The sequence below is a fragment of the Peromyscus maniculatus genome, chromosome 13 (assembly GCF_049852395.1).
Source record: "Peromyscus maniculatus bairdii isolate BWxNUB_F1_BW_parent chromosome 13, HU_Pman_BW_mat_3.1, whole genome shotgun sequence".
In the NCBI taxonomy this organism is placed as follows: Eukaryota; Metazoa; Chordata; class Mammalia; order Rodentia; family Cricetidae; genus Peromyscus; species Peromyscus maniculatus.
Window position 1 is genome coordinate 55,113,334 of NC_134864.1, and position 19,354 is coordinate 55,132,687.

Sequence of the window (19,354 nt, forward strand, 5' to 3'; positions counted from 1 at the left end):
TCTAGCGGGGCCCCGGCAAGGCTGGAACCAGGCCTGGGGGCGGCTGCCTCGCCAGGCTCCGCTAAGCCGCCGCCTCCCGCAGGTCCCGGGAGGGAGGGAGGCCCGGGGGACGGGCGTCGCGGGGAGCTGGCCTCGGGCGCGGGCGGTTGCCCCCAGGGAGCCCCGCGGGAGAGCATCATGAAGGCCGAGTCGGAGCCTCCGCTGGAGGAGGGCCATGCGGTGAGAGACGAGGGGCGCAGGACCCGGAGCGTGGCGATCTGGGGGTGCCCTAGCCAGCAGTGACCCCGGCCGAGCCGGGAACGGAGGAGCACAGCCCCGGTAACCGGGCCAGATCCGGGCGGTACTGCTGGGCGGGGCCCCTCACCGGAGAGGAGTCCGACGGAACTTCTCCACGCTGCAGTCCGCGTTGCCATGACGACGCCTTCCCCGCGGCTTCCGGTGGGGAGTTTGGATCCGGGTCTGGTCGCGCCGTGCCCGTTCCCGCGCAAACCAGGACGACCTCCCGGGGAACCGTGCGTGAACCCGCTCCGCTCCTGGGAACGTCGGCCGGTGCCCAGGCTCCCCCTTCAAGCTTAGTCTGAAGGGGGCAGAGCGGGTTCGGACCCGGGAACCCCAAAAACCTCCCGCGGGGACGGTGGGGATGCTTCGGCCCGGCAGCCTGAGGGGCGCAGCCCGATGACGCTCTGCGCCTGCGCCTGGGTGGGCGGGGCGAGCGGGGCGGGGCGGGGCGGACGGGCGGGTGCTGGGACCCGGGGCTCCGCCGCCGCCCCTGGAGACGCGATGGGGAGGAAGCAGGTGGTTAGCGAGCCTCAGGTACTGTCGGGCTGCTGGACTTCATTTAGTCTTCCCTTGAGCCGTCCTGGTTTTGAGGGGCGTAGGGCTGCGGTTTCTAGATGGGCGAGATGGGTCCTTTTTGCGGGACTTTTGAAATGTGGACCGGGTCCCACTTCATAGCGTCTGGAGAAGAGTAGCGCTTTCGTGGGACCATCATTCCTTCCCAGTTGTCATTTTGACTGCTGTGTAGCATTAGGGCATCCTGCAGTGTCCTAATCTTGTAGCATCTTCATGAATCTGTTTGGATGCATACAACAGTGGATTGCTAAAATGTATGCAAGCCTGTGGAATCAGTGCCCTCTCTGTAAGCAGCATGAGATGCTTGAGATATTCATTTGACTTCTAGACACTTCCGTTAGTATTCAGTTCCTTTAAAGATTTATTTGCTTTCTGAATATTTTGCCCGCGCCTGTCTATGTGCACCACTTGTGTGCCTGGTGCTCAAAGAAGCCAGGAGAGGCTGTTCATTTTCCTGGAACTGGAATTATTGGTGTCCGCGAGCTGCTTTGTGTGTGCTGGAAACAGAACTGAACCTCTGCAAGAGCAGCCGTGCTCTGAACGGCCGAGGCATCTCTCCGGTGCTTGGTAGTCTATCATGAAAAGTTTCAGAATGCTCTCAACTAATGCTCCCTGAATTCGCAAAGGTGATTTTTCTTACACAGGTAGAGCAGTGTAAATTGTATTCCACCACCAATACTTTCTGTTCTAGAATATGTTTTCTATTTCTGTTTAAGATATCTTTTTAAAAAGCGTGTTACTTTGTGGCATAAAACCTCAGTTGGCTTCCTGCTTAATAAAACAAAATCCATATTCCTTTCCTTGGTCTGCAAGGCCCTACTTAACCCAGCTTCTACGCGGCTGTCCTTGGTAACTGCTCCAGCCTTGGTGCTTTTTTTACCTAGAGCACTCGGAGTCCAGGCTTTCATGAGAGCCTTACCATTTACTCCCCATTGCCTGCAATGTTGGCTCCTTTATCATGCAGGTCCCAGCTCAAATAACCTCAGAGAGGCTTTCCCTAAGTAAAGTAGCACTTCATTCCTTCTATATAGTTATCTATCATATCTACACACACACACACACACACACACACACACACACACACACACACACAGTGTTCTAGGTTTATATGTAACATTATCTTCCAATACTTAGCCACCAATGGAAGTCCTGTAAAGGGTGGTGAGCTCCATTTTGATCCTGTTCTGAATGCTCACAATAGGCCAGACTGGTTGGTGGAAACGTAAGACGAGAAGAATTTTACATGGGATGTAGAAATAGCATATCTAAACTCAGCAGTCTGGTTTACGTTATCACCTGCCAAGTTTCACTGATAAATAGCTTCCAAAAGATTTGAAGAGAATTTCTGATCCCTTTTATTTGCCTTACATCTGAACATCGGGTTTTTGGATGTGTAGCTTTGTGGTACTTGAGATGCATGAAGGTACGATGCACTGGCTTTTGTTTATGAGGTTTTCTGTTTGTTTTTGCTTCTGTCTTTCCTTTACTCCTGCAGCATCCTCCACGGGCTCTTCCACCTGTGCCAAGGTAAAAATAATGTACAGTCATTTCATGATTGAACTTGAAAAATGGAAAAATAGGTGGCTGGGTGGTGGTGGCACACGCCTTTAATCCCAGCACTCGGGAGGCAGAGCCAGGTGGATCTCTGTGAGTTCGAGGCCAGCCTGGGCTACCAAGTGAGTTCCAGGAAAGGCGCAGAGCTACACAGAGAAACCCTGTCTCGAAAACAAAAACAAAAACAAAAAACAAAAAACAAACAAAAAAAAAGTAAAAATAGGCAGAAAAAAAGGAATAGTGTGGTTGAAAGCTACAATGCTTCAGGAAAACAACAACAAAAAACCTTCCTTGAAGACTTTCCCTGAAAATTTAGAGGCAAAAATTAAATTTGAGTCATGAGAGTAATTGCTGTAAGTAATAGAAAAGTCTTAATCCAGCCCAGTAGAATAATGGTCTGTTCTGAATGTTCTGGTGTCCTGTTTACCAGAATTCTCCTGATGCCCTCATCTTTTCGGGAATAATTCCGTCAGAGCCTAAGCTGATTATAATCAACAAAGGAGAGTTCTTAATCCGATTAGTTCCTTTAATTAATAGATAGTAGGGAATATGTATTTGTGTTTTCAAAGTGTTTTTAACAGTGCTGTTAAAACAGTATACTACTCACAGATAATAAGCTAGTTTATAAACTAGCTGACTGTGTGAAAACTTGTTGTATTTTTAAGGTTGTAATGATGTAAGTCAGTTTTCAGTCAGATAATAATTAAGTTTGTTTGTTTGTTTCTATTTTTTTTTTTTGTCCTGCCTATCACATTTGGTTGGGGTCATGAAGTGCTATTCAAGGTGAGTTGGTTTACTATTAGTGTGAAAAGTCCTCCTGCAGTGTTTGGTGTTCTGAGATAGGCATGGTGATGAGCAGAGAGACACATACCGTTACTCCTAGTTCTGGGAAGGCCAAGGCAGGGAGGCTGTGAGTTTGAGGCCTGCATGGACTACATAGTGAGGTCCTGTCTCTAGGGGATTCAAAAGTGGAATCTGGGGACAGTGGCTTACATCTATAGTGCCAGCCACTTAGTGGAGTCTGGGGACAGTGGCTTACATCTGTAGTGCCAGCCACTTAGTGGAATCTGGGGGCAGTGGCTTACATCTGTAGTGCCAGCCACTTGGAGGCTGAGGGAGGAGAGCTGCTTGAGCTCAGATGATGATGATGATAATGATGATAATTTTATTTGATTCCTTACTTTGTTTTACTTAGAACTGAATCTGAATATAGTCTATAAAATTGCAGTATCCATTTGCTATCACGGTCTCCCGTGACTGCCATTTTAAAATGGTGTATGGTATACAGTACTAGATTGCTCTCTGCAGTCCCCGGAGTATATCCATCCCTTGACTTGCTGATAGTTCTGCGTTAGACTCTACTTTTCCTCTTCCCCTTTAGGCAGGCTAGCAACTCCAAAATGTTTATCCACTTAATATCTTGCAAGATTGTTAGAGGTGATGCAAAGTGGGACCACCAGGATGACTTAGTGGGTGAAGGCCCCCGCTGCCAAGCCTGATAACCCGAGTCTGATCCCCAGAACCCACCTGGTGGAAGGAAAGAATTGATTCCTGCAAGTCGTCCTCTGACAGCTACATGCAGGCTGTGGTGTGCACATCTACACACACACACACACACACACACACACACACACACACACACGCACATCATCCACAAAATAAATGTGTTTTTTTTTTTTTCCTTTGAATAAAAAACCCTACTAGGTTAATTGCAAAGTCACCGGGCAACAGTCCGGAGCAATTGTCTTTGTGAACGATGTGGTGAGATCTAGACCGCTTTTGTCACGTGGTTCTGTCTTCCTAGTGTGAAGCTTCTCCCCGCCCCGACATGCAGCTGGCCCTTTCAGAGTCTTGGCTCACAGATGACACATATCACTCCCATCCAAGCACTGACCAGGCTTCACCCTGCTTAGCCTCTGAGATCGACAAGATCAGGCACCTTCGGTGCTACAGACAGACACATACCACTTCTATTCAAGCCCCTGGCCAGAACCAGTCTAGACCATTACCTCAGCGTCCGGGACCAGGTGGACGTTTCTTGAGTCCGCTTTCTAAGTTGCAGATGTAAACATCACTGAGCAACAGTGTGCTACTGGAACCACGCTGTGGGCGGTGCCAATTGTGGGCGGTGCCAATTGTGGGCGGTGCCAATTGGCCTTGCCAGTTCCTTAAATTTCATTCCCCTCGTGTGTGAATGTTGGTTGGCTCCAGAGAAGAGAGGGAAAGTCTTCCTTACTAGAAGTTCTGTTCAGCTGATTCTCTGCCATTTTTCTTGTTGTTCTTTCTATTTTATAGATGAGATTCCACTTAGCCATCCTAAGAAAAAGAAATCCAGAACGAAAAGCACACTAGGTAAGAAGTTCTGTGTTAATGGGGGAATCACACGTTTTCCCAGAACCTTACCCATGATCAGCGCAACTTACAGAGTCAGGGTTCCCGGGCACCAAATCATTAATATGTTGTGGACAGGGAGGCAAGGCCATGGGCCGCCTGGAGAGTAACTAGGTACGTTCACAGAATAAAGTATTGTGACTCCCATGTTTACTGTTTACAGTATTGTTGCACTCTTCAGGTCTTTTGTCCCTAGATAACATAAGTGTTTTAAACCTCTACTTGGTTCTAGACCTTTGAACACAATAATGGACTTAGAGACTTGGGATTCTTAGCTCTCCTAATCTATGTTAGAGCAGGACCCTGAAGGCAGGCTCACATCATCTGTGTCTTCAGGCTTTAATAACAGCAGGACCATGAACCTCTTTTGCCACAGTTGCCTACCTGGTAATCCTGGATGGGCTGGTAATCCTGGATGGGCTGGTAATCCTGGATGGGTTGTTAGTAACTCAGACTCAGCACACTGGGAATTCATTACCCTCAATAGTCAGTTTTGGTTTTCACTATTTTCCTAGTGGGCTTGGAACCTCAAAGTCACCATTAGTTGATCTCTTCACTCATTACTTAACCCTCTCACAAGCCTAAAAGTCTGTGTAGGGATGATTGCTTTCTTGTATAAAAGGAATCCTATTCTATAGGTACTGTCTTGGCTCTTTATAGAGTATTCTGGGTGTCCCTAAGCAGTGACTTTATAGTAGTATTTAATCTTTAACGTAATGTCATTTAATTTACTTTGAGACTTCGTTCTAAACAGTAGTGCAGTTCCACGTACCGTAGTGGCTTGTGGGGCGAGGGTGTTTCTAAAGTGGCCAGCCTTGGCGGGGGCGTGCTGTTGATGCCGTGGGCTCTACTAGCTTGTCCTCAGGGAAGGGTCTGTCACTTTCTACCGTCATAAAGCCTGGGAGTGTCACCTTCTCTAAATCCCTGACGAAACCGCCCCATGCCAGTCTCTACTGTTCATTAATTCAGCGACTGAAAAGTAACTTGGCCTCCATTTGTGGAACTCCGCCGTGAACTGTGGAGGGAACTGTGGAGGCGGTACAGTCCTTAGGGCAGGGGACGAGAGTTGTCTATTATGTCACTTTGAGTTTGCCCCTTTTTGAATGCTTTGAACGTTCTGAAGCGATGTCTCCTCCTCTTCATTCTGCAGGCCTTCTCTTTGGCCCTCTCCTTCTCCTCAGCCTTCCTAACCCCACGTTTATTTATTTCCCACACAAAGCCCAAAGTTAGAGAGGGCGGGGCATGAAGTCTTCAAGGCACAGTTCGGAGAAGAGAAGGTGTGGGTGTACAGAGAACACCGGAGGTACCCTTGTCCGTCTTTCTGACTCAGTGGTCTCCGCCCAGGCTGACGCGTTTTCCTCCTGTCTTCCTGTAGCGTCTGCTTCTTCCGAAGGCCTCGCCGAGCCCGTTGTTGACAGGCGCTCTGAGAGCAGTGAGCCGCCAGTGGCAGGCCTCAGGGAGTCCCCAGAGGCTCCTGTCCAGAGGAGGCAGAAGAAGACAAGGCCACCTCCTGGTATGTGAGGAGACCAAGGCTAGACAGTGACCGAAGGTGGGATTTGAACCTTGTTCCCATAGGTGTGCTCTTGCTTGCGTTCTTACAACACCCGCCACTTCAGCTCCAGTGGCTTCAGGCCTCTTTTCAGGTTCTTTGATCATGTATGTGTAGTATATGAGAGAAGGAGCCCGCTAACAGCGACACGGAGTCTTATGAATTATGAAAGTGTGGCCACTAGCTTAGGCTCATTCCGATGGCTCTTATAACGTAAGTTAACTCATAATTTTATTAATCTACATTCTGCCACATGGCTTTCACCTCTGTCCCATTCTTTGTGTGCGACTCTTTCCGTCTCTCAAGGGCGTCTCCCCTTCCTCTCTCTGCCAGGAAGTCCCACCTATCTCTCCCGCCTAGCTGTTGACCGTTGACTTCTTACTACACCAATCATAGTAATACATCTTCCCACAGTGTACAAATATCCCACAACACGGCAGTTACCATTTATTGAGTATCTGTGACTCGGGCAGTGCTCTCAATGTAAGCAAAAATACTGTGTGCGTGCGTGCGTGCATGCATGTGTGTGTGTGTATGTGTGTGTGTGTGTGCACGCATGTGCATCAAGTTAGCGATGCTATTTGCTTTTTAAATTAGAAGATCTAGTGTTGATCTGAGCATAGTACATACCTGTAATGTGTACCAGCACTCATAAGACTGAGTGAGGCAGGAGGATTGCAAGGTATAGGCCAGCTACATAATGAGTTCCAGGCTAACCAAAGCTACAAAGCAAGATCTTGTTTCAACAAAGACCACAATACAAAAATAAAATCAAAGCTAGTGTTAATGGGAACAGGTACAGTAATACAGTAATAGAAGCATAAATTACATCAGTCTGTCCAGATGTCTAAGAGTAAGAAACAGCTGTAATAATTGATACAATCAAAGGATATTAGCTTTACAGTAGAAATGGGTAACCACCAGAACACTGTGGTTAAATAATCACAATTTATCTAAATAAATGTAGAACGAGCACAGGTTAGAAGGATTGTGCAAGTGAACTAGTGTCCTGGGAAACCATCTGCAAAGTACTGTTGAGTCAACAACAAAGGTTATAAAACAGTATGTATTGGGTGGGGTCTCACTTTCACAAAAATATACTAATATTGTTATTACTTATTATTAATTTCCTGTGGTTGCTGTAACAAGTTACCATAAACTGGGAGACTTCAACAAACAGCATTTATTTCTTCATAGTTCTAAAAGATGGAAGTTCAAAATCAAGGTGTCCACAAGGCCATGCTGCTTGCAGGGGCCCTAGGGACGGTACCTTCCTTGCCCCTTGGAGCATCCAGTGTTGTGGGATGATCTTTTTGTACACTGTGAAGATGTGTCTTTGCCAAGGTGCCTTCTGATTGGTTTGATAAAGAGCTGAATGGCCAATAGCTAGGCAGGAGAGAATAGGCGGGACTTCCGGGAGAGAGAGGAGGAGAGAGGCAGAGGTGCCAGCAAGACACTGAAGAAGTCATACATATGGTACTAAGGAGAGGCGATTGAGCCACATGGCAGAACACAGATTAATACAAATAGATTAAATTATAAGAGCTAGTTGAATTAAGCCTAAGCTAAAGGCCAAGCTTTCATATTAATAATAAGTCTCCGTGTAGTTATTTGTGAGCTGGTGGTCCAAAGAAAAGTCTGACTACATTCTAGTAATTGTTGACGATCGGCGGCATCCCTTGGCTGTGGAAGCGTAATGCCAGCCTCTGTCCCATCTCACACTATTTCATTTTGCCGGTTTCCCTGATGCTCTTTATGTAAGAAACCAGTCATTGGATGTAGGGTCCATCCTCACCCAGCATGACATCATCTTAACTTGTTTATATCTGCAAATACTCTGTTTACAAATACAGTTATTTTAGCAGGTTCTGGGAGTTGGGACTTGCCTGTGTGTTTCTGGAACATAATTCAATCCAGAGCATAGTCTAAGCACACACAGACCCAGTGAAAACAGTGGGGTGTTAGCAGTGCCAACAGTGATTAGGTTAAAAAAACAAACAAGAACAAAACATGGTTTTTCATTTTTTTCCATTTAAGAATCCTTATTACTTTTATAGTAATTAGAATAGGACAGTGGACTGAGTTTGTCAACATAAAACAAAGTGAAGGAGTAAGTATGAGGCTAGTGTGCACTGTTAACACAAGTTAGTGTTTTGTTTGAGACAAGGTCTCACTGTGTAGCCCTGGCCAGGCTGGAGTTTACTGTGTAGTCCAGGCTGGTCTCAAATTCACAGAGATCCACCTGTCTCTGCCTTCTGAGCACTGGGATTAAAAGTGCGTACTACCACACCTGGCTAAGTTCTTCATTAAAACAATTTTACACTTCTGTACTATAATTTCAAGTGTTAATGTCAACCAATATGGAAAAAAAATTAAGAAACCTAATCCTAGCTGAGTATGTTGTGACATGTATTTAGCAGGCAGTTCTCTGAATTTAAGTTGTCTACACAGCAAGTTCCTAGGCAGCTGGGGGTACCTAGTGAGACCTTGTCTCAGACCCCAGCACTGCCCTTAGTAGACAAGAATTGGTCCAACTCAAAATCTTCAAGTTCTCTGGTCTCCCAAAAGTCAGGAGACTGTGTTGTTCTTGTTTTTACCTTGTAATCGTGGGTCACGTCTCATTTTCAGAGTTGGAGACTTCCTTCGCTGGAAAGCCATCCAGTCCGTCTTCACTACGAAATGAAAACGGCATTGACGTGGAGCCGCCTGCGGAGCCAGTGATTCCAAAACCACGGAGGAAGGCAAAGTAATAGTTACCCATCCTGCCAGCTCTCCCTAGGAGGTGGTGCTGGTGTTTAATTCAGAGATCTGGATAGTAGCTCCTCACTGGGTCTTGGAAAGCACTGTATTTGTATGTGTTGGGATAAGTGGTATTATAGGAATACAAGCTAAACCAATGTATGAGAAATTTGAAAAGTATAGAACACCAAAAACAGAAAAGAATAGTGTATGGAAAGAGCCTAAGGAGTCATCTCTAAAAAAGCGTGAAACGAAGAAGATACTTTCATATGAGTTTCAAAAAGTGAGATAAAGATTAATGATTAAAGATAAGCTACTGTGATTTGTTTCTTTATGTTAATGGAATTTGAACTATTTTGCAATAAGCATAACTATTGTGTTTTAATGTAGGAAGTTGAGTCTTATATAATATACAAGAGCATACTTGACGAAAAATACCCTGGAAGTTACATAACATTGATGTTTGTACTTAAAAATGACTCTATAAACAATAATCAGTTATATTTAGAATTTTATAATTTTAAGTCAGGAGCCATTCTAGTCCAGTCAGTGACCGTTTTCTAGATGAGAAAACTGAGATCCATAAAAATGTGGGCAGTTTGAGACCTGTTTGTATAGTTCATAACAAATCTGTTTGAGTAAACAGCATATTTTTACACTCCAAGTTCAGGACTCTTTCCATTACATTCATGGGTAATTTCTTATGTGGGTCTTTAAAAATTCAGGAATGATCTATTTTTTCAAAGATTGTCCCTGATTTCAGGAAAACCCAGCCAGCCGAACTACAGTATGCTAATGAGCTGGGAGTGGAAGATGAAGACATAATAACGGACGAGCAACGCACTCTGGATCAGCACTCGAGGTTCACAGCGCCCACTGGGATCAGCCAGCCTGTCGGCAAAGTGTTTGTGGAGAAAAGCCGTAAGTAATCTCATGTTCTGGACTACAATTGCTCTAAATACGGTAGAAGGAAATCTCTAACCTGGTAATTATAGTTCTGATGACCTGACTGAAGGAAATAATAAAAAAAAAAAATATGAATGACAATTGACACGCAAAACTGTTATTACAGTATTTTTTTTTTCCCAGCTGGATTTTATTTATTTATTCTTTGTTGAAAATAGTTTTTTTTTTTTCTATGCAATATATTTTGATTGCAGTTTCCCCTCCCCCAGGCCAGGTGTTGCCCTTAAGAGGCACCGTCTACCCCCTGTGAGACAGGATCTCTCCTTGGGCTGGAGCCCATAGTGCAGCCCAGCTGGCCGTCTTGTCTCTGCTCCCGAATGCTGGGATTCCAAGCACGTCGGCAGCGGCTGTCAGGACAGGGCGTTTCTCCAGCTGGACCACCCCCCATCCCCTCGTTTTTCTAAGCCGTGTCACCCAGTCATTCTTATTCCGGTCTCCTGTAGTGTAAAAACTTCCCTGTTGAGGAACTGATCATAAAAGGCTCAGGGGGTTCTGTTGGCTGTCCAGTAAATTTTTATTTTTAAGAAAATTAGTTATTCTTTCATCCTTCAAAACATCTGAGCAACAGGTTTTGTGAGGGTGATTGAGATGGAATCTTGCCTGCCTCCTGAGGTCAGTTCTGGAAGAAGAACCCTCCTAACCAGTGTAAGTGTGAAGTCTTACTCCCGAATCTCAGGAGAACTTTATGAAATACACTACCTCTTTCCTGCTTATACAGAAGGTTGTATGCACCCTCCAACATCCTTCCTGCCAATACAGAAGGTGTGTGCACACTCCAACATCTTTCTGAAAATACAGAAGGTGTGTGCACACTCCAACATCTTTCCTGCTGATACAGAAGGCTGTGTGCACCCTCCAACATCTTTTCCCAAGAATTTTGAAGAATTTTTAAAATAATAGCTTGCCCTGATACTGTAAACATTTTAAATTTTATTTAAATTATTTATTTTTAGAAACCTATTTTTTTATTTTATGTATATTTTGTCTATGTCTTGTGCTTGCAAAGGTCAGCAGAGGCTATCTGATCCTTGGAACTGGAGCTGTAGGTGGTGGTGAGCCACCAAATGAGTGCTGCGAACTGAACCCAGGTCCTCGGCAAGAGCTCTTAACCACTGAGCCAGCTCTCTAGTTCCTGACATTTTAATTTTAATATTCCTAAAGTCTCTAAGTTACCTCTATAGACTGTCATGCTAAAGGCTTTTAAACTTAATTCTGAGTTGAAAGTGTATCGCTGTAATTCATTAAATACCATTGACTCTTAACATTGTCATTTAAACATCAGCTTTGGGTTGAGAAGAAAGCTTATTGGCATTGCATTATTATTATTTTTTTTTTTTTGAAGATGAGGACATTGTACATCTAAGCTGCCAAAGTGAAAGAAGAGAGAGAGAAAAAAACTTACACAGTCAAGGAGAATTTTTAGATTAAAAAAAACAACAACAAAAAACAGGAAAAGTTCAGTCCTAGTTTCAGCCCTCCTTTTAACTTTTTTAAGCATGTGTGCTTGTGTGGTTTATATGAAAGACACGCGTGTGAGGTCAGAGGACACGCTTGTGGAGTCAGTTCTGTCCCTCTACCTTTGTGTGGGTCGAGGGACCAAGCTTCGGCCATCGGGCTAGATCTGAGCAGCACCTTCACCTCAGGAGCCACCTTGCAGGTCCCGCCCCCCCAGTTTTCCCTGCTTTAAGATTTTGTTTTGCTTTCAGTTAATTCTCTTGTGTCTGTGTGTGACTCTGTGTGTGGGTGTATGTGGATGTGTGCTCGAAGACCCGTGGAGGCCAGAGGTGCCGGAGCCCTCGGACCTGGAGCTGCCGTTGGAGTCTGCGCAGAGGTCCCCGGAAGAACACTCTTACCTGCCAAGCCATCTCTCCAGCCCTTGGCTGTTCTTGAGACGGATTCTCATGGAGCCCTGGGACCCCTGCACCCGCTGCCAGGGGACAGGCATGCACTGGTGTGCCGGGCCGACGCTCCCACATGGCTTCTTTCTTGCTAGTCACCGGCAATTGTGTTTTCTCCGCTCTGCTCTCCAGGGAGATTTCAGGCGGCAGATCGTTCAGAGTTGATCAAGACCACAGAAAACATAGATGTGTCGATGGACATGAAGCCGTCCTGGACCACCCGGGATGTGGCGCTTTCGGTGCACCGAGCTTTCAGGTGGCCGCTTTTTGTTGATGTTCACTAAGCATGTGTTAATTGGATCTTGTCATTTAAAACAAAAGGAAAAAGCCGTGCCTGTTCCATACTTTAAACAAAATCAACAATTTACAGTGATATGTAGATTTATTTTTATAGGCATTCCACTTGTTCTTTTCATAATATGTTGAATTTTATGTTATGTGAAGAGATTTTAAAAATGCTTCAGCTTTCTGTTTTAGTGATTGGTGTGTAATTAAACCCTTTCCCGTGCAGGATGATTGGTCTGTTTTCGCATGGCTTCTTGGCTGGCTGTGCCGTGTGGAACATTGTCGTGATCTACGTTCTCGCGGGAGATGGGCTCTCTGACCTCTCCAACCTTCTGCAGCAGTACAAGCCCTTGGCATACCCGTTCCAGAGCCTCCTCTACCTGCTCTTGGCTCTGAGTACTGTTTCAGCCTTTGACAGGTGAGGCTGTTGTGACGGGGGATCATCCTTCTAACTCTGCTTCAGGGAGAAGTGGTGAGCAAACCGTGTCACTAACGATGAGTTTTCAAAATCGACGTCATCGTTGTTAAACCTGTCTTTGGGGTAGCATGGCCTCGTGGCTTCACTGTATCTTCAGAGATCCTGTTTCCAAATGGTGTCACCTTCATGAGTACTAGGCTTAGACGTTGATCACTTATCTTGGGGAACGCAGGTCAACCCATGTTTTAACAATCAGCAGGGCTGGAGAGATGACCCAGTGGGTCCAGATGCCTGCTGTCAGGCCTAACGTTCTGCTACCCAGGACCCACATGGTGGAAGGAGACAGCCAGCTCCCTGAGAGCTGTCCTCTACCTCCACATGTACACCATAGCTTGAGTGTGTGTGTGTAAGTGTGTGTGTGTGTGTGTGTGTGTGTGTGTGTGTACACATGCACAGCTGTCCACACAAACTAAATAAAATGAAATAAAATCACCAAAAAAAAAAAATCCTGCCTACTCACTGTTATCATAGTTTGCTTCTCTGTTTCTGTGATAAAACACTCATCAAAACAACTTGGGGAGGAAAGGGTCTGTTTATCACACACTTTAGAGTTCCCCCGTCAGGGGAACCCACAGCAGGAACTCGACAGGGCAGGAACCTGGAGTCATGAACTGAGGCGGAGACCATGGAGGATGCTGCTTCCTGGCTGGTTCAGCCTGCTTTTCATACAACCCAGTACCACCTGTCCCAGGATGGCATCGCCCACAGTGAGCGGGGCCCTCCCACGTCAATTCTTCATCAAGGAAATGTCCCCCTAGACTTGCCTACAGGCCAGTCCTATGGAGGTGTCTTCTTAGTTGAGGCTCCCTCTTCCCAGGTGACTCTAGTTTGTATAGGTTGACAAAACCAACCAGCACCGTGGCTTGATGGTCTACAGGAAGAGGAGGAAGCTAGTGATTTTTGCAATAATACTAAATAGTCTTCTTGTTGGATCTTTGATGTGTCCTTTGTAACAAGGTAGATGTTCTTTCCTGTTAAGTTTAAACTTGAGCTCCTTAGAGACCCATGGGCGATGATAGACTCAAGAAGGGAAAAGCTTGAAGGAGGAAGGACCAGCCGCACGATGACGGAGACTTTCGCATTTTGTTCTAGGACTGACTTTGCTAAAACATCAGTAGCCATCCGGAACTTTCTGGCCCTGGAGCCAACGGCTTTAGCCTCCTTCTGTAAGTAATAGTTTACCTTGACAACTGTTGTGATTGAGGAGTTACACTGTTATGTTGAACCAAGAAAAATACAGAAGTTTTTAATATTATTTCTTTATATGAATCATTACTTCTAAGCCTGTGAAATTGTAATTTAAAACATAGTAGGAGTAATTTTGATAGAGTTTTTTTTGTTTGTTTGTTTGTTTGTTTGTTTTTTGAGGCAGGATCTCTTACATAGCTCAGGCTGGCCTTGGACTTCCTGTGTGGTTGAGGATAGCTTTGAACTCCTCATCCTCTTTGCTCTCTCTTGAGTACTGGGACTTGCAAGTATGCCCCGCCGTGCCTGGCTCACAAGTGTTTTTCAATAAATGATCATCTAAAGGACTTTCAGAAGCTGAGTTTGTGTGTGAGGGCCTGGGGTTAATGCCCTGCACCAAAAATAACAAAGTTAAATGTGTTGCCCTTCATTACGTATTTGGCTGCTGTCTTTTCCACTTAGCATTAGGCAGACACAGCTGGCTTGGCCTTTTAGTACTAAGTACCATTTATGTATTTCTGGCAATCTACAATACATTTTGTTTTGAGTTACAAGAATTTTATTAAAGCTAGTGTGAGGAGCTTGAGCAATTCATCTAAATTCTTAAAAGATCGTCTAGGTTCCTTCTTGCCAATTCGGATGATAAATAAGGTAGTGCTCATCTATTGCACTCTGTGCCGTATCCATGCCAAGTAATGAAAAGCTGCCAATTGATGTTGAGTGAATTTCTTTTGTATAGTCATTCGCCAAAGTGTGGATTATTTTCCCCTTAAAGAACCTACAAATCCAACATAAACAGAAGGTAATATTATTAGTAATTTGACCTTTTTTCTTCTCAGTGTACTTTGCTGCTCTAATACTGTCTCTGAGTCAGCAAATGACAAGTGACAGAATCCACCTTTACACCCCTTCTGTGAATGGAAGCCTCTGGTAAGAATTCACAGTAATGTTAGCAGTTGTTATGGTAGCAGCAGCCACAGGGGAGTAATGATACTTCTCCACATGTTCATCCACAGATCACAACCAGCCCACATTTCTGTTTATAATAAACCACAAGAAGAAAATACCTATTCTGTTGGTTAATGGATAATGACCTTTTTATAGCTTACTTTGGCTTTTCTCGACATGTATTATCAAGTAGCCTAGGCTAGCTTCAAACTCCTTATTTAACTGAGGCTGGCTTTGAACTCCTGATCATATTGCCTGTACCTCCTAAGTGCTGTGGTTACAGGCAGTCACTATACCCAGCTTATACCTGGGTTTGTAAAGGAACTGTCTTCTTTTCAAAAATACGTTTTAACTCTTCAAGTCATCATACAGTGGGTTGGAGGTGTCCTGTGCCTTTACCCCAGGCGGAACCCTAAGACCACAGAGCAGTGGTGTGCAGGTGCCTGGAACAGAGGCCAAGAACTGAGCGGTGCTAGAAGAGACTATGGGGGAACCGGCATTTTTAGACGCGTGGCCAGCTGCTGCTGGGGTTATAGGATGCTGAAATTCCAGTCTGTTTTGAGACAGTGAATAGGGGTGGCTAAGAGAGAACGAGAAGATGGTCAGTTGAGGAATATTGCCATGGTGCTGTAAGGGAAACTGTCAGGACTCTTGAGGGGAATACCAACTTTTCATTTATACTAATCTACAGAGATCTGTTCAGAGTTCAAGTTGGCTTTGAACTGCGGGTGTGTGCAGGAGGCTTCTTCCATAGTTTGTTTGTTTTGGGAGACTCTCACTTTATTTCATACTTGGTATTGCTCTAGGAGAGGACTGCTTTTTAAAAGTTTATGAAATAGTTACATTTGGACCTGTGAACAAGAATGAAGGCATTGCTGCTGAGCACTTGCTTCTCTTCTCCAGGGCAGCGGAAGTTGAGGAACAGATTCTCGGGCCGTGGATCATCGTGAATTTGGTGGTGGCTCTTTTGGTTGGGTTGTCCTGGCTCTTTCTGTCTTATAGGCCAGCCATGGATCTTAGTGAAGGTATTAAAATAAAAAGATATGAGTATTCTGATAAGGATTTTCTCCCGATTTTATGAAGTTTCCCAATAATAATTTAATGACAAATACATTTAAAATAAGATATCAGAAGGACAATGAAAATAGCTAGGTCTCAGAATGGTGGAGGAAACAGGGTGGAGGGCCTGGAGAGTTGGAGCCTGGAGACACTCAATGAGGGGCCTTAGCCTTCTGCACATCCAGACGGTGTGCCTTCTTGGAATGTTTGGGTGTTGCTAAAGCTCTCCTCTCCTTATCCTCGGTCTTCACTTGATGACGTCACGCTTCATCAGTGTAACCTCTGTCACACAGACGTGAGTCTCGTTGGCACAGACCCCGTCCGTTCTTAGTTTACCTTCAGTGTGCCCAGTGCCCAGTGAAGCCACTCATCTCTCGACCCCAGGCCCTTTTCAGAACACCCAAAGGGAGACTCCATTAGCAGACGGCTAGCTCACCAGGAAGAGCTCTAGGAACACTTGGTATTTTTTTTTTCTTTTTTTCAGAGCTGAGGACCAAACCCAGGGCCTTGTGCCTGCTAGGCAAGCGCTCTACCACTGAGCTAAATCCCCAACCCAGCACTTGGTATTTTACTGTACACTGTACCTCCTTGACAGGGCTTCCCCATTTTCATCCTTTCACACATGAGCACTATAGTTACATCATTTCTGCCCACCCCCAACTCCTCTCATGTCCCTCCTTCCATGACCTTTTCTTCTATAATTATTTTTGTTACATTAAAGATGCGAATGTGTATAAATTATATGCATATAAATATACAGTCTATTAAGCCCAGTTAGTGTTGCCCATATGTGCATGTGAACAGATTACACCAAACCAGAATGTGGTTTCCGTGTGTATCTCATGTGTGAATGCACCGTTTTGCGTGATAATCCTCTTGTTGTCCCTCTAAATGTCCTGCTGCTTTACCCAGTTCGCTGTCTTGGGCTTTGGGGCTGGGTAGCTGGTCGGTCGGTGGTCAGAGCGCTTGTTATGCAGACATGAGGCGCTCCAAGCACCTGTGGAAACCCAGGCACAGCCTTGTGCACCTGCAGTCCCAGCACGGTGAGGGAAGGCGGGTGGATCCCGGAGCTCATGGCCAGCCGGCCTCGCCAAACTGATGAGCTCCGGTGAGAGACCCTGCCTCAAAAATAATGTGGAGAGCAATAGAGGAAGACAGCTGACATCAGCCTCCAGCTTCTCCATGTATGCGCACATACATGCACACACTCATAGAACACGTATACACCACACACATTCATACACAAAAGCATTGCACATTATATATTTTGCTGTTTTTTGGGTTTTTTTTTGTTTTTTGTTTTTTCTCACAAGGTATGTTTTTTTTTTTTTTTTTTTTTTTTGGCCAAAGATTTTTTTATTTACTGGTTTATGTCAGAGAACTTTTATTTTCTGTATTCTCAAGGTTTAATTTTTTTATATTTGACATTTTAATAGTAAGTAATGTTTCTATGTGGAACAATAGTTTAATTATGAAAACGTCAACTAGCAGCACTCTGGAGTGCTGCTGGGACTGACGCCGTGTCTGGCTGGTGTGTGCCGGTTCCACATTAATTATAATGAGTGTGATGCGTAGCGGGAGTTTTAGGAACCTGCTGGCTTTCAAGGATGGTAAATTTAAGAAGTGAGAACAAAGTGAGGGTAATACCTAGTCTATTGGTCTTTTGAAGATGAAATGGGATAGCATATTAACACCTAATGTTAGTTCGGAATCCTACTTCTCCCCTGCATTTTCGATTACCTGATGGAATTAGACCTCTGAGCTCTTTAATGATTCTAGACTTCCTAGGCGACTTAATTTTCTTGGTAAGATGTGTTGCATTGTCTTTATTATGGGTACTTTATTTTAAGAGGTTTATAATGAACTTAAAACTTGAACTTTTAAAAATATAAAACATATACACTTGCTACTAGCTTAGCATTTAGATAAAAGACTCCCTGAATAAGTGCCGCTCCTACTTGAGGACTTTGTATTAGCATGCATACGTGAGGAGCTGAGGCAATGTTTACAGTGTGATATGTTCATTTTCTTCTCCAGAGCTAATGTTCTTCTCTGATGTGGAAGAGTACCCTGAGAAAGAAGTCCAGCCGACTGCGTAATGCCAGCCCTCTCACTGCAGTAAAGACCCGCATAGTGCCCACCCTCCACTGCAGTAAAGACCCACACAGTGCCCACCCTCCACTGCAGTAAAGACCTGCATCTCCCCACTTTGTTTTTAAGCATATTTTTATAAGATCTGTATATGTGTATTTATAATTGAGCTTTTGTTATATAATGCTGAAATGCGTCTGAAGATTATGAAAAATGTTTAAATTGCATCTGGTCTTTATACCCAACATTAATTTCTATAGTACTGTCACCTAAGTGATACAGGAGACAATGGGCTAAAAAAGCAGGCGGAAGTGTTTGTTTCCTGTTCTCTCAAATCTGCTATGTGCATAATCATAATCATAATAAAAAGCGCCAATCTAAAAAAGCCATAACCTCAGTGTTATAGAATAGATATCACGTTTAAATGTAAATTTAGAGAATAGGGTAGAAGGGAAATGCCTTCATTTTGTATTTTTGATGTCTCCTTATTGAACACACTACAGTATAAAATTTGTGTTTTCTGAATCTGGTAAATGTTTGTGTATCATGTAAGAATTACATTGTAATTTAAATTGAAAGATGCTTTACTTCATGGCTAATAAAACAGAAATATTTTTGTTTGAAAGTTTTCTAAGTTTTATTTTTCCCTTTTAAAATCTATGCTGGAGGGCTGGAGAGATGGCTCAGAGGTTAAGAGCACTGACTGCTCTTCCAGAGGTCCTGAGTTCAATTCCCGGCACCCACATGGTGGCTCACAACCATCTGTAATGAGAGCTGGCACCCTCTTCTGGCAGCAGGCGTACATGCAGACAGAACACTGTATACATAATAAATAAGTAAATCTTTAAAAAAAAAATATGTGTGGTTCTCTTATCTGGTTGCACATCAGGATCTGTGGGGGAGCTTTAGAGAAACAGCTGTAACCGCTAGCAGTAGTGGTATGTGCCTGTAATCCAGCATCTGGGAAGCAGAGGCAGGAGAGGCAGGAGATCAGTGCCACCCTCAGCTACTTATCAGGCTTGAGTCCAGCCTGAGCTACATGAGAAACCATTTCAAAAACCAAAATCAGCAACAACAAACTCAAACCATGAGCTGTGAACCAGCTCAGGCCTGTGATTTTGGGCTAACCTCTGTAGAGTCTCCCCGCTGCCTTTTTACCGCTGATGGATATCAAACCCAGGGTCTCATTCTGGTAGGCAGGTGCTCTACCATTGGGCTGCATCCTGTGTTTCTGTCTGTCTGATGAGAAAGGGTCTCGATGACTATCCCAGGCTGGCCTCAGACTCCTGGTCTTCCTTCCTAACTTCTTGAATGCTGAGGTTGCAGGGCCTGCTTGCTGCTTCTTGTGAGTCACAAGAA

At 44.6% G+C, this 19,354-nt stretch overlaps 1 protein-coding gene across 2 annotated transcripts; it reads left to right on the plus strand.

Annotated features, from left to right (window-relative positions):
• The first annotated feature begins 159 nt into the window (after window positions 1-159).
• Window positions 160-18,620, plus strand: Tmem237 (transmembrane protein 237). Of its 2 annotated transcripts, XM_006975037.4 has the most exons (13): window positions 714-813; window positions 2,348-2,379; window positions 3,179-3,189; window positions 4,702-4,758; window positions 6,173-6,310; window positions 8,975-9,092; window positions 9,849-10,006; window positions 12,082-12,205; window positions 12,461-12,652; window positions 13,805-13,878; window positions 14,737-14,827; window positions 15,749-15,870; window positions 17,942-18,620. In XM_006975037.4, exons 1-13 carry the CDS (start codon window positions 781-783, stop codon window positions 18,001-18,003), a joined length of 1,212 nt encoding a protein of 403 aa, XP_006975099.3. In that variant the 5' UTR covers window positions 714-780; the 3' UTR covers window positions 18,004-18,620. The 2 variants fall into 2 exon arrangements, with proteins under 2 accessions (XP_042116253.1, XP_006975099.3); XM_042260319.2 differs by lacking the exons at window positions 714-813; window positions 3,179-3,189 and adding an exon at window positions 160-219.
• The last annotated feature ends 734 nt before the right edge of the window (window positions 18,621-19,354 follow it).

What these genes read in the sequence shown, in the direction of transcription:
- Tmem237 (XM_006975037.4), top strand. Translation starts at nt 781, where the DNA reads ATGGGGAGGAAGCAGGTGGTTAGCGAGCCTCAG. An exon ending in AGGTGGTTAGCGAGCCTCAG is followed by an intron (nt 814 to 2,347) that starts GTACTGTCGGGC and finishes TTACTCCTGCAG; the next exon opens with CATCCTCCACGGGCTCTTCC. An exon ending in AACGGCTTTAGCCTCCTTCT is followed by an intron (nt 13,879 to 14,736) that starts GTAAGTAATAGT and finishes TTTTCTTCTCAG; the next exon opens with TGTACTTTGCTGCTCTAATA.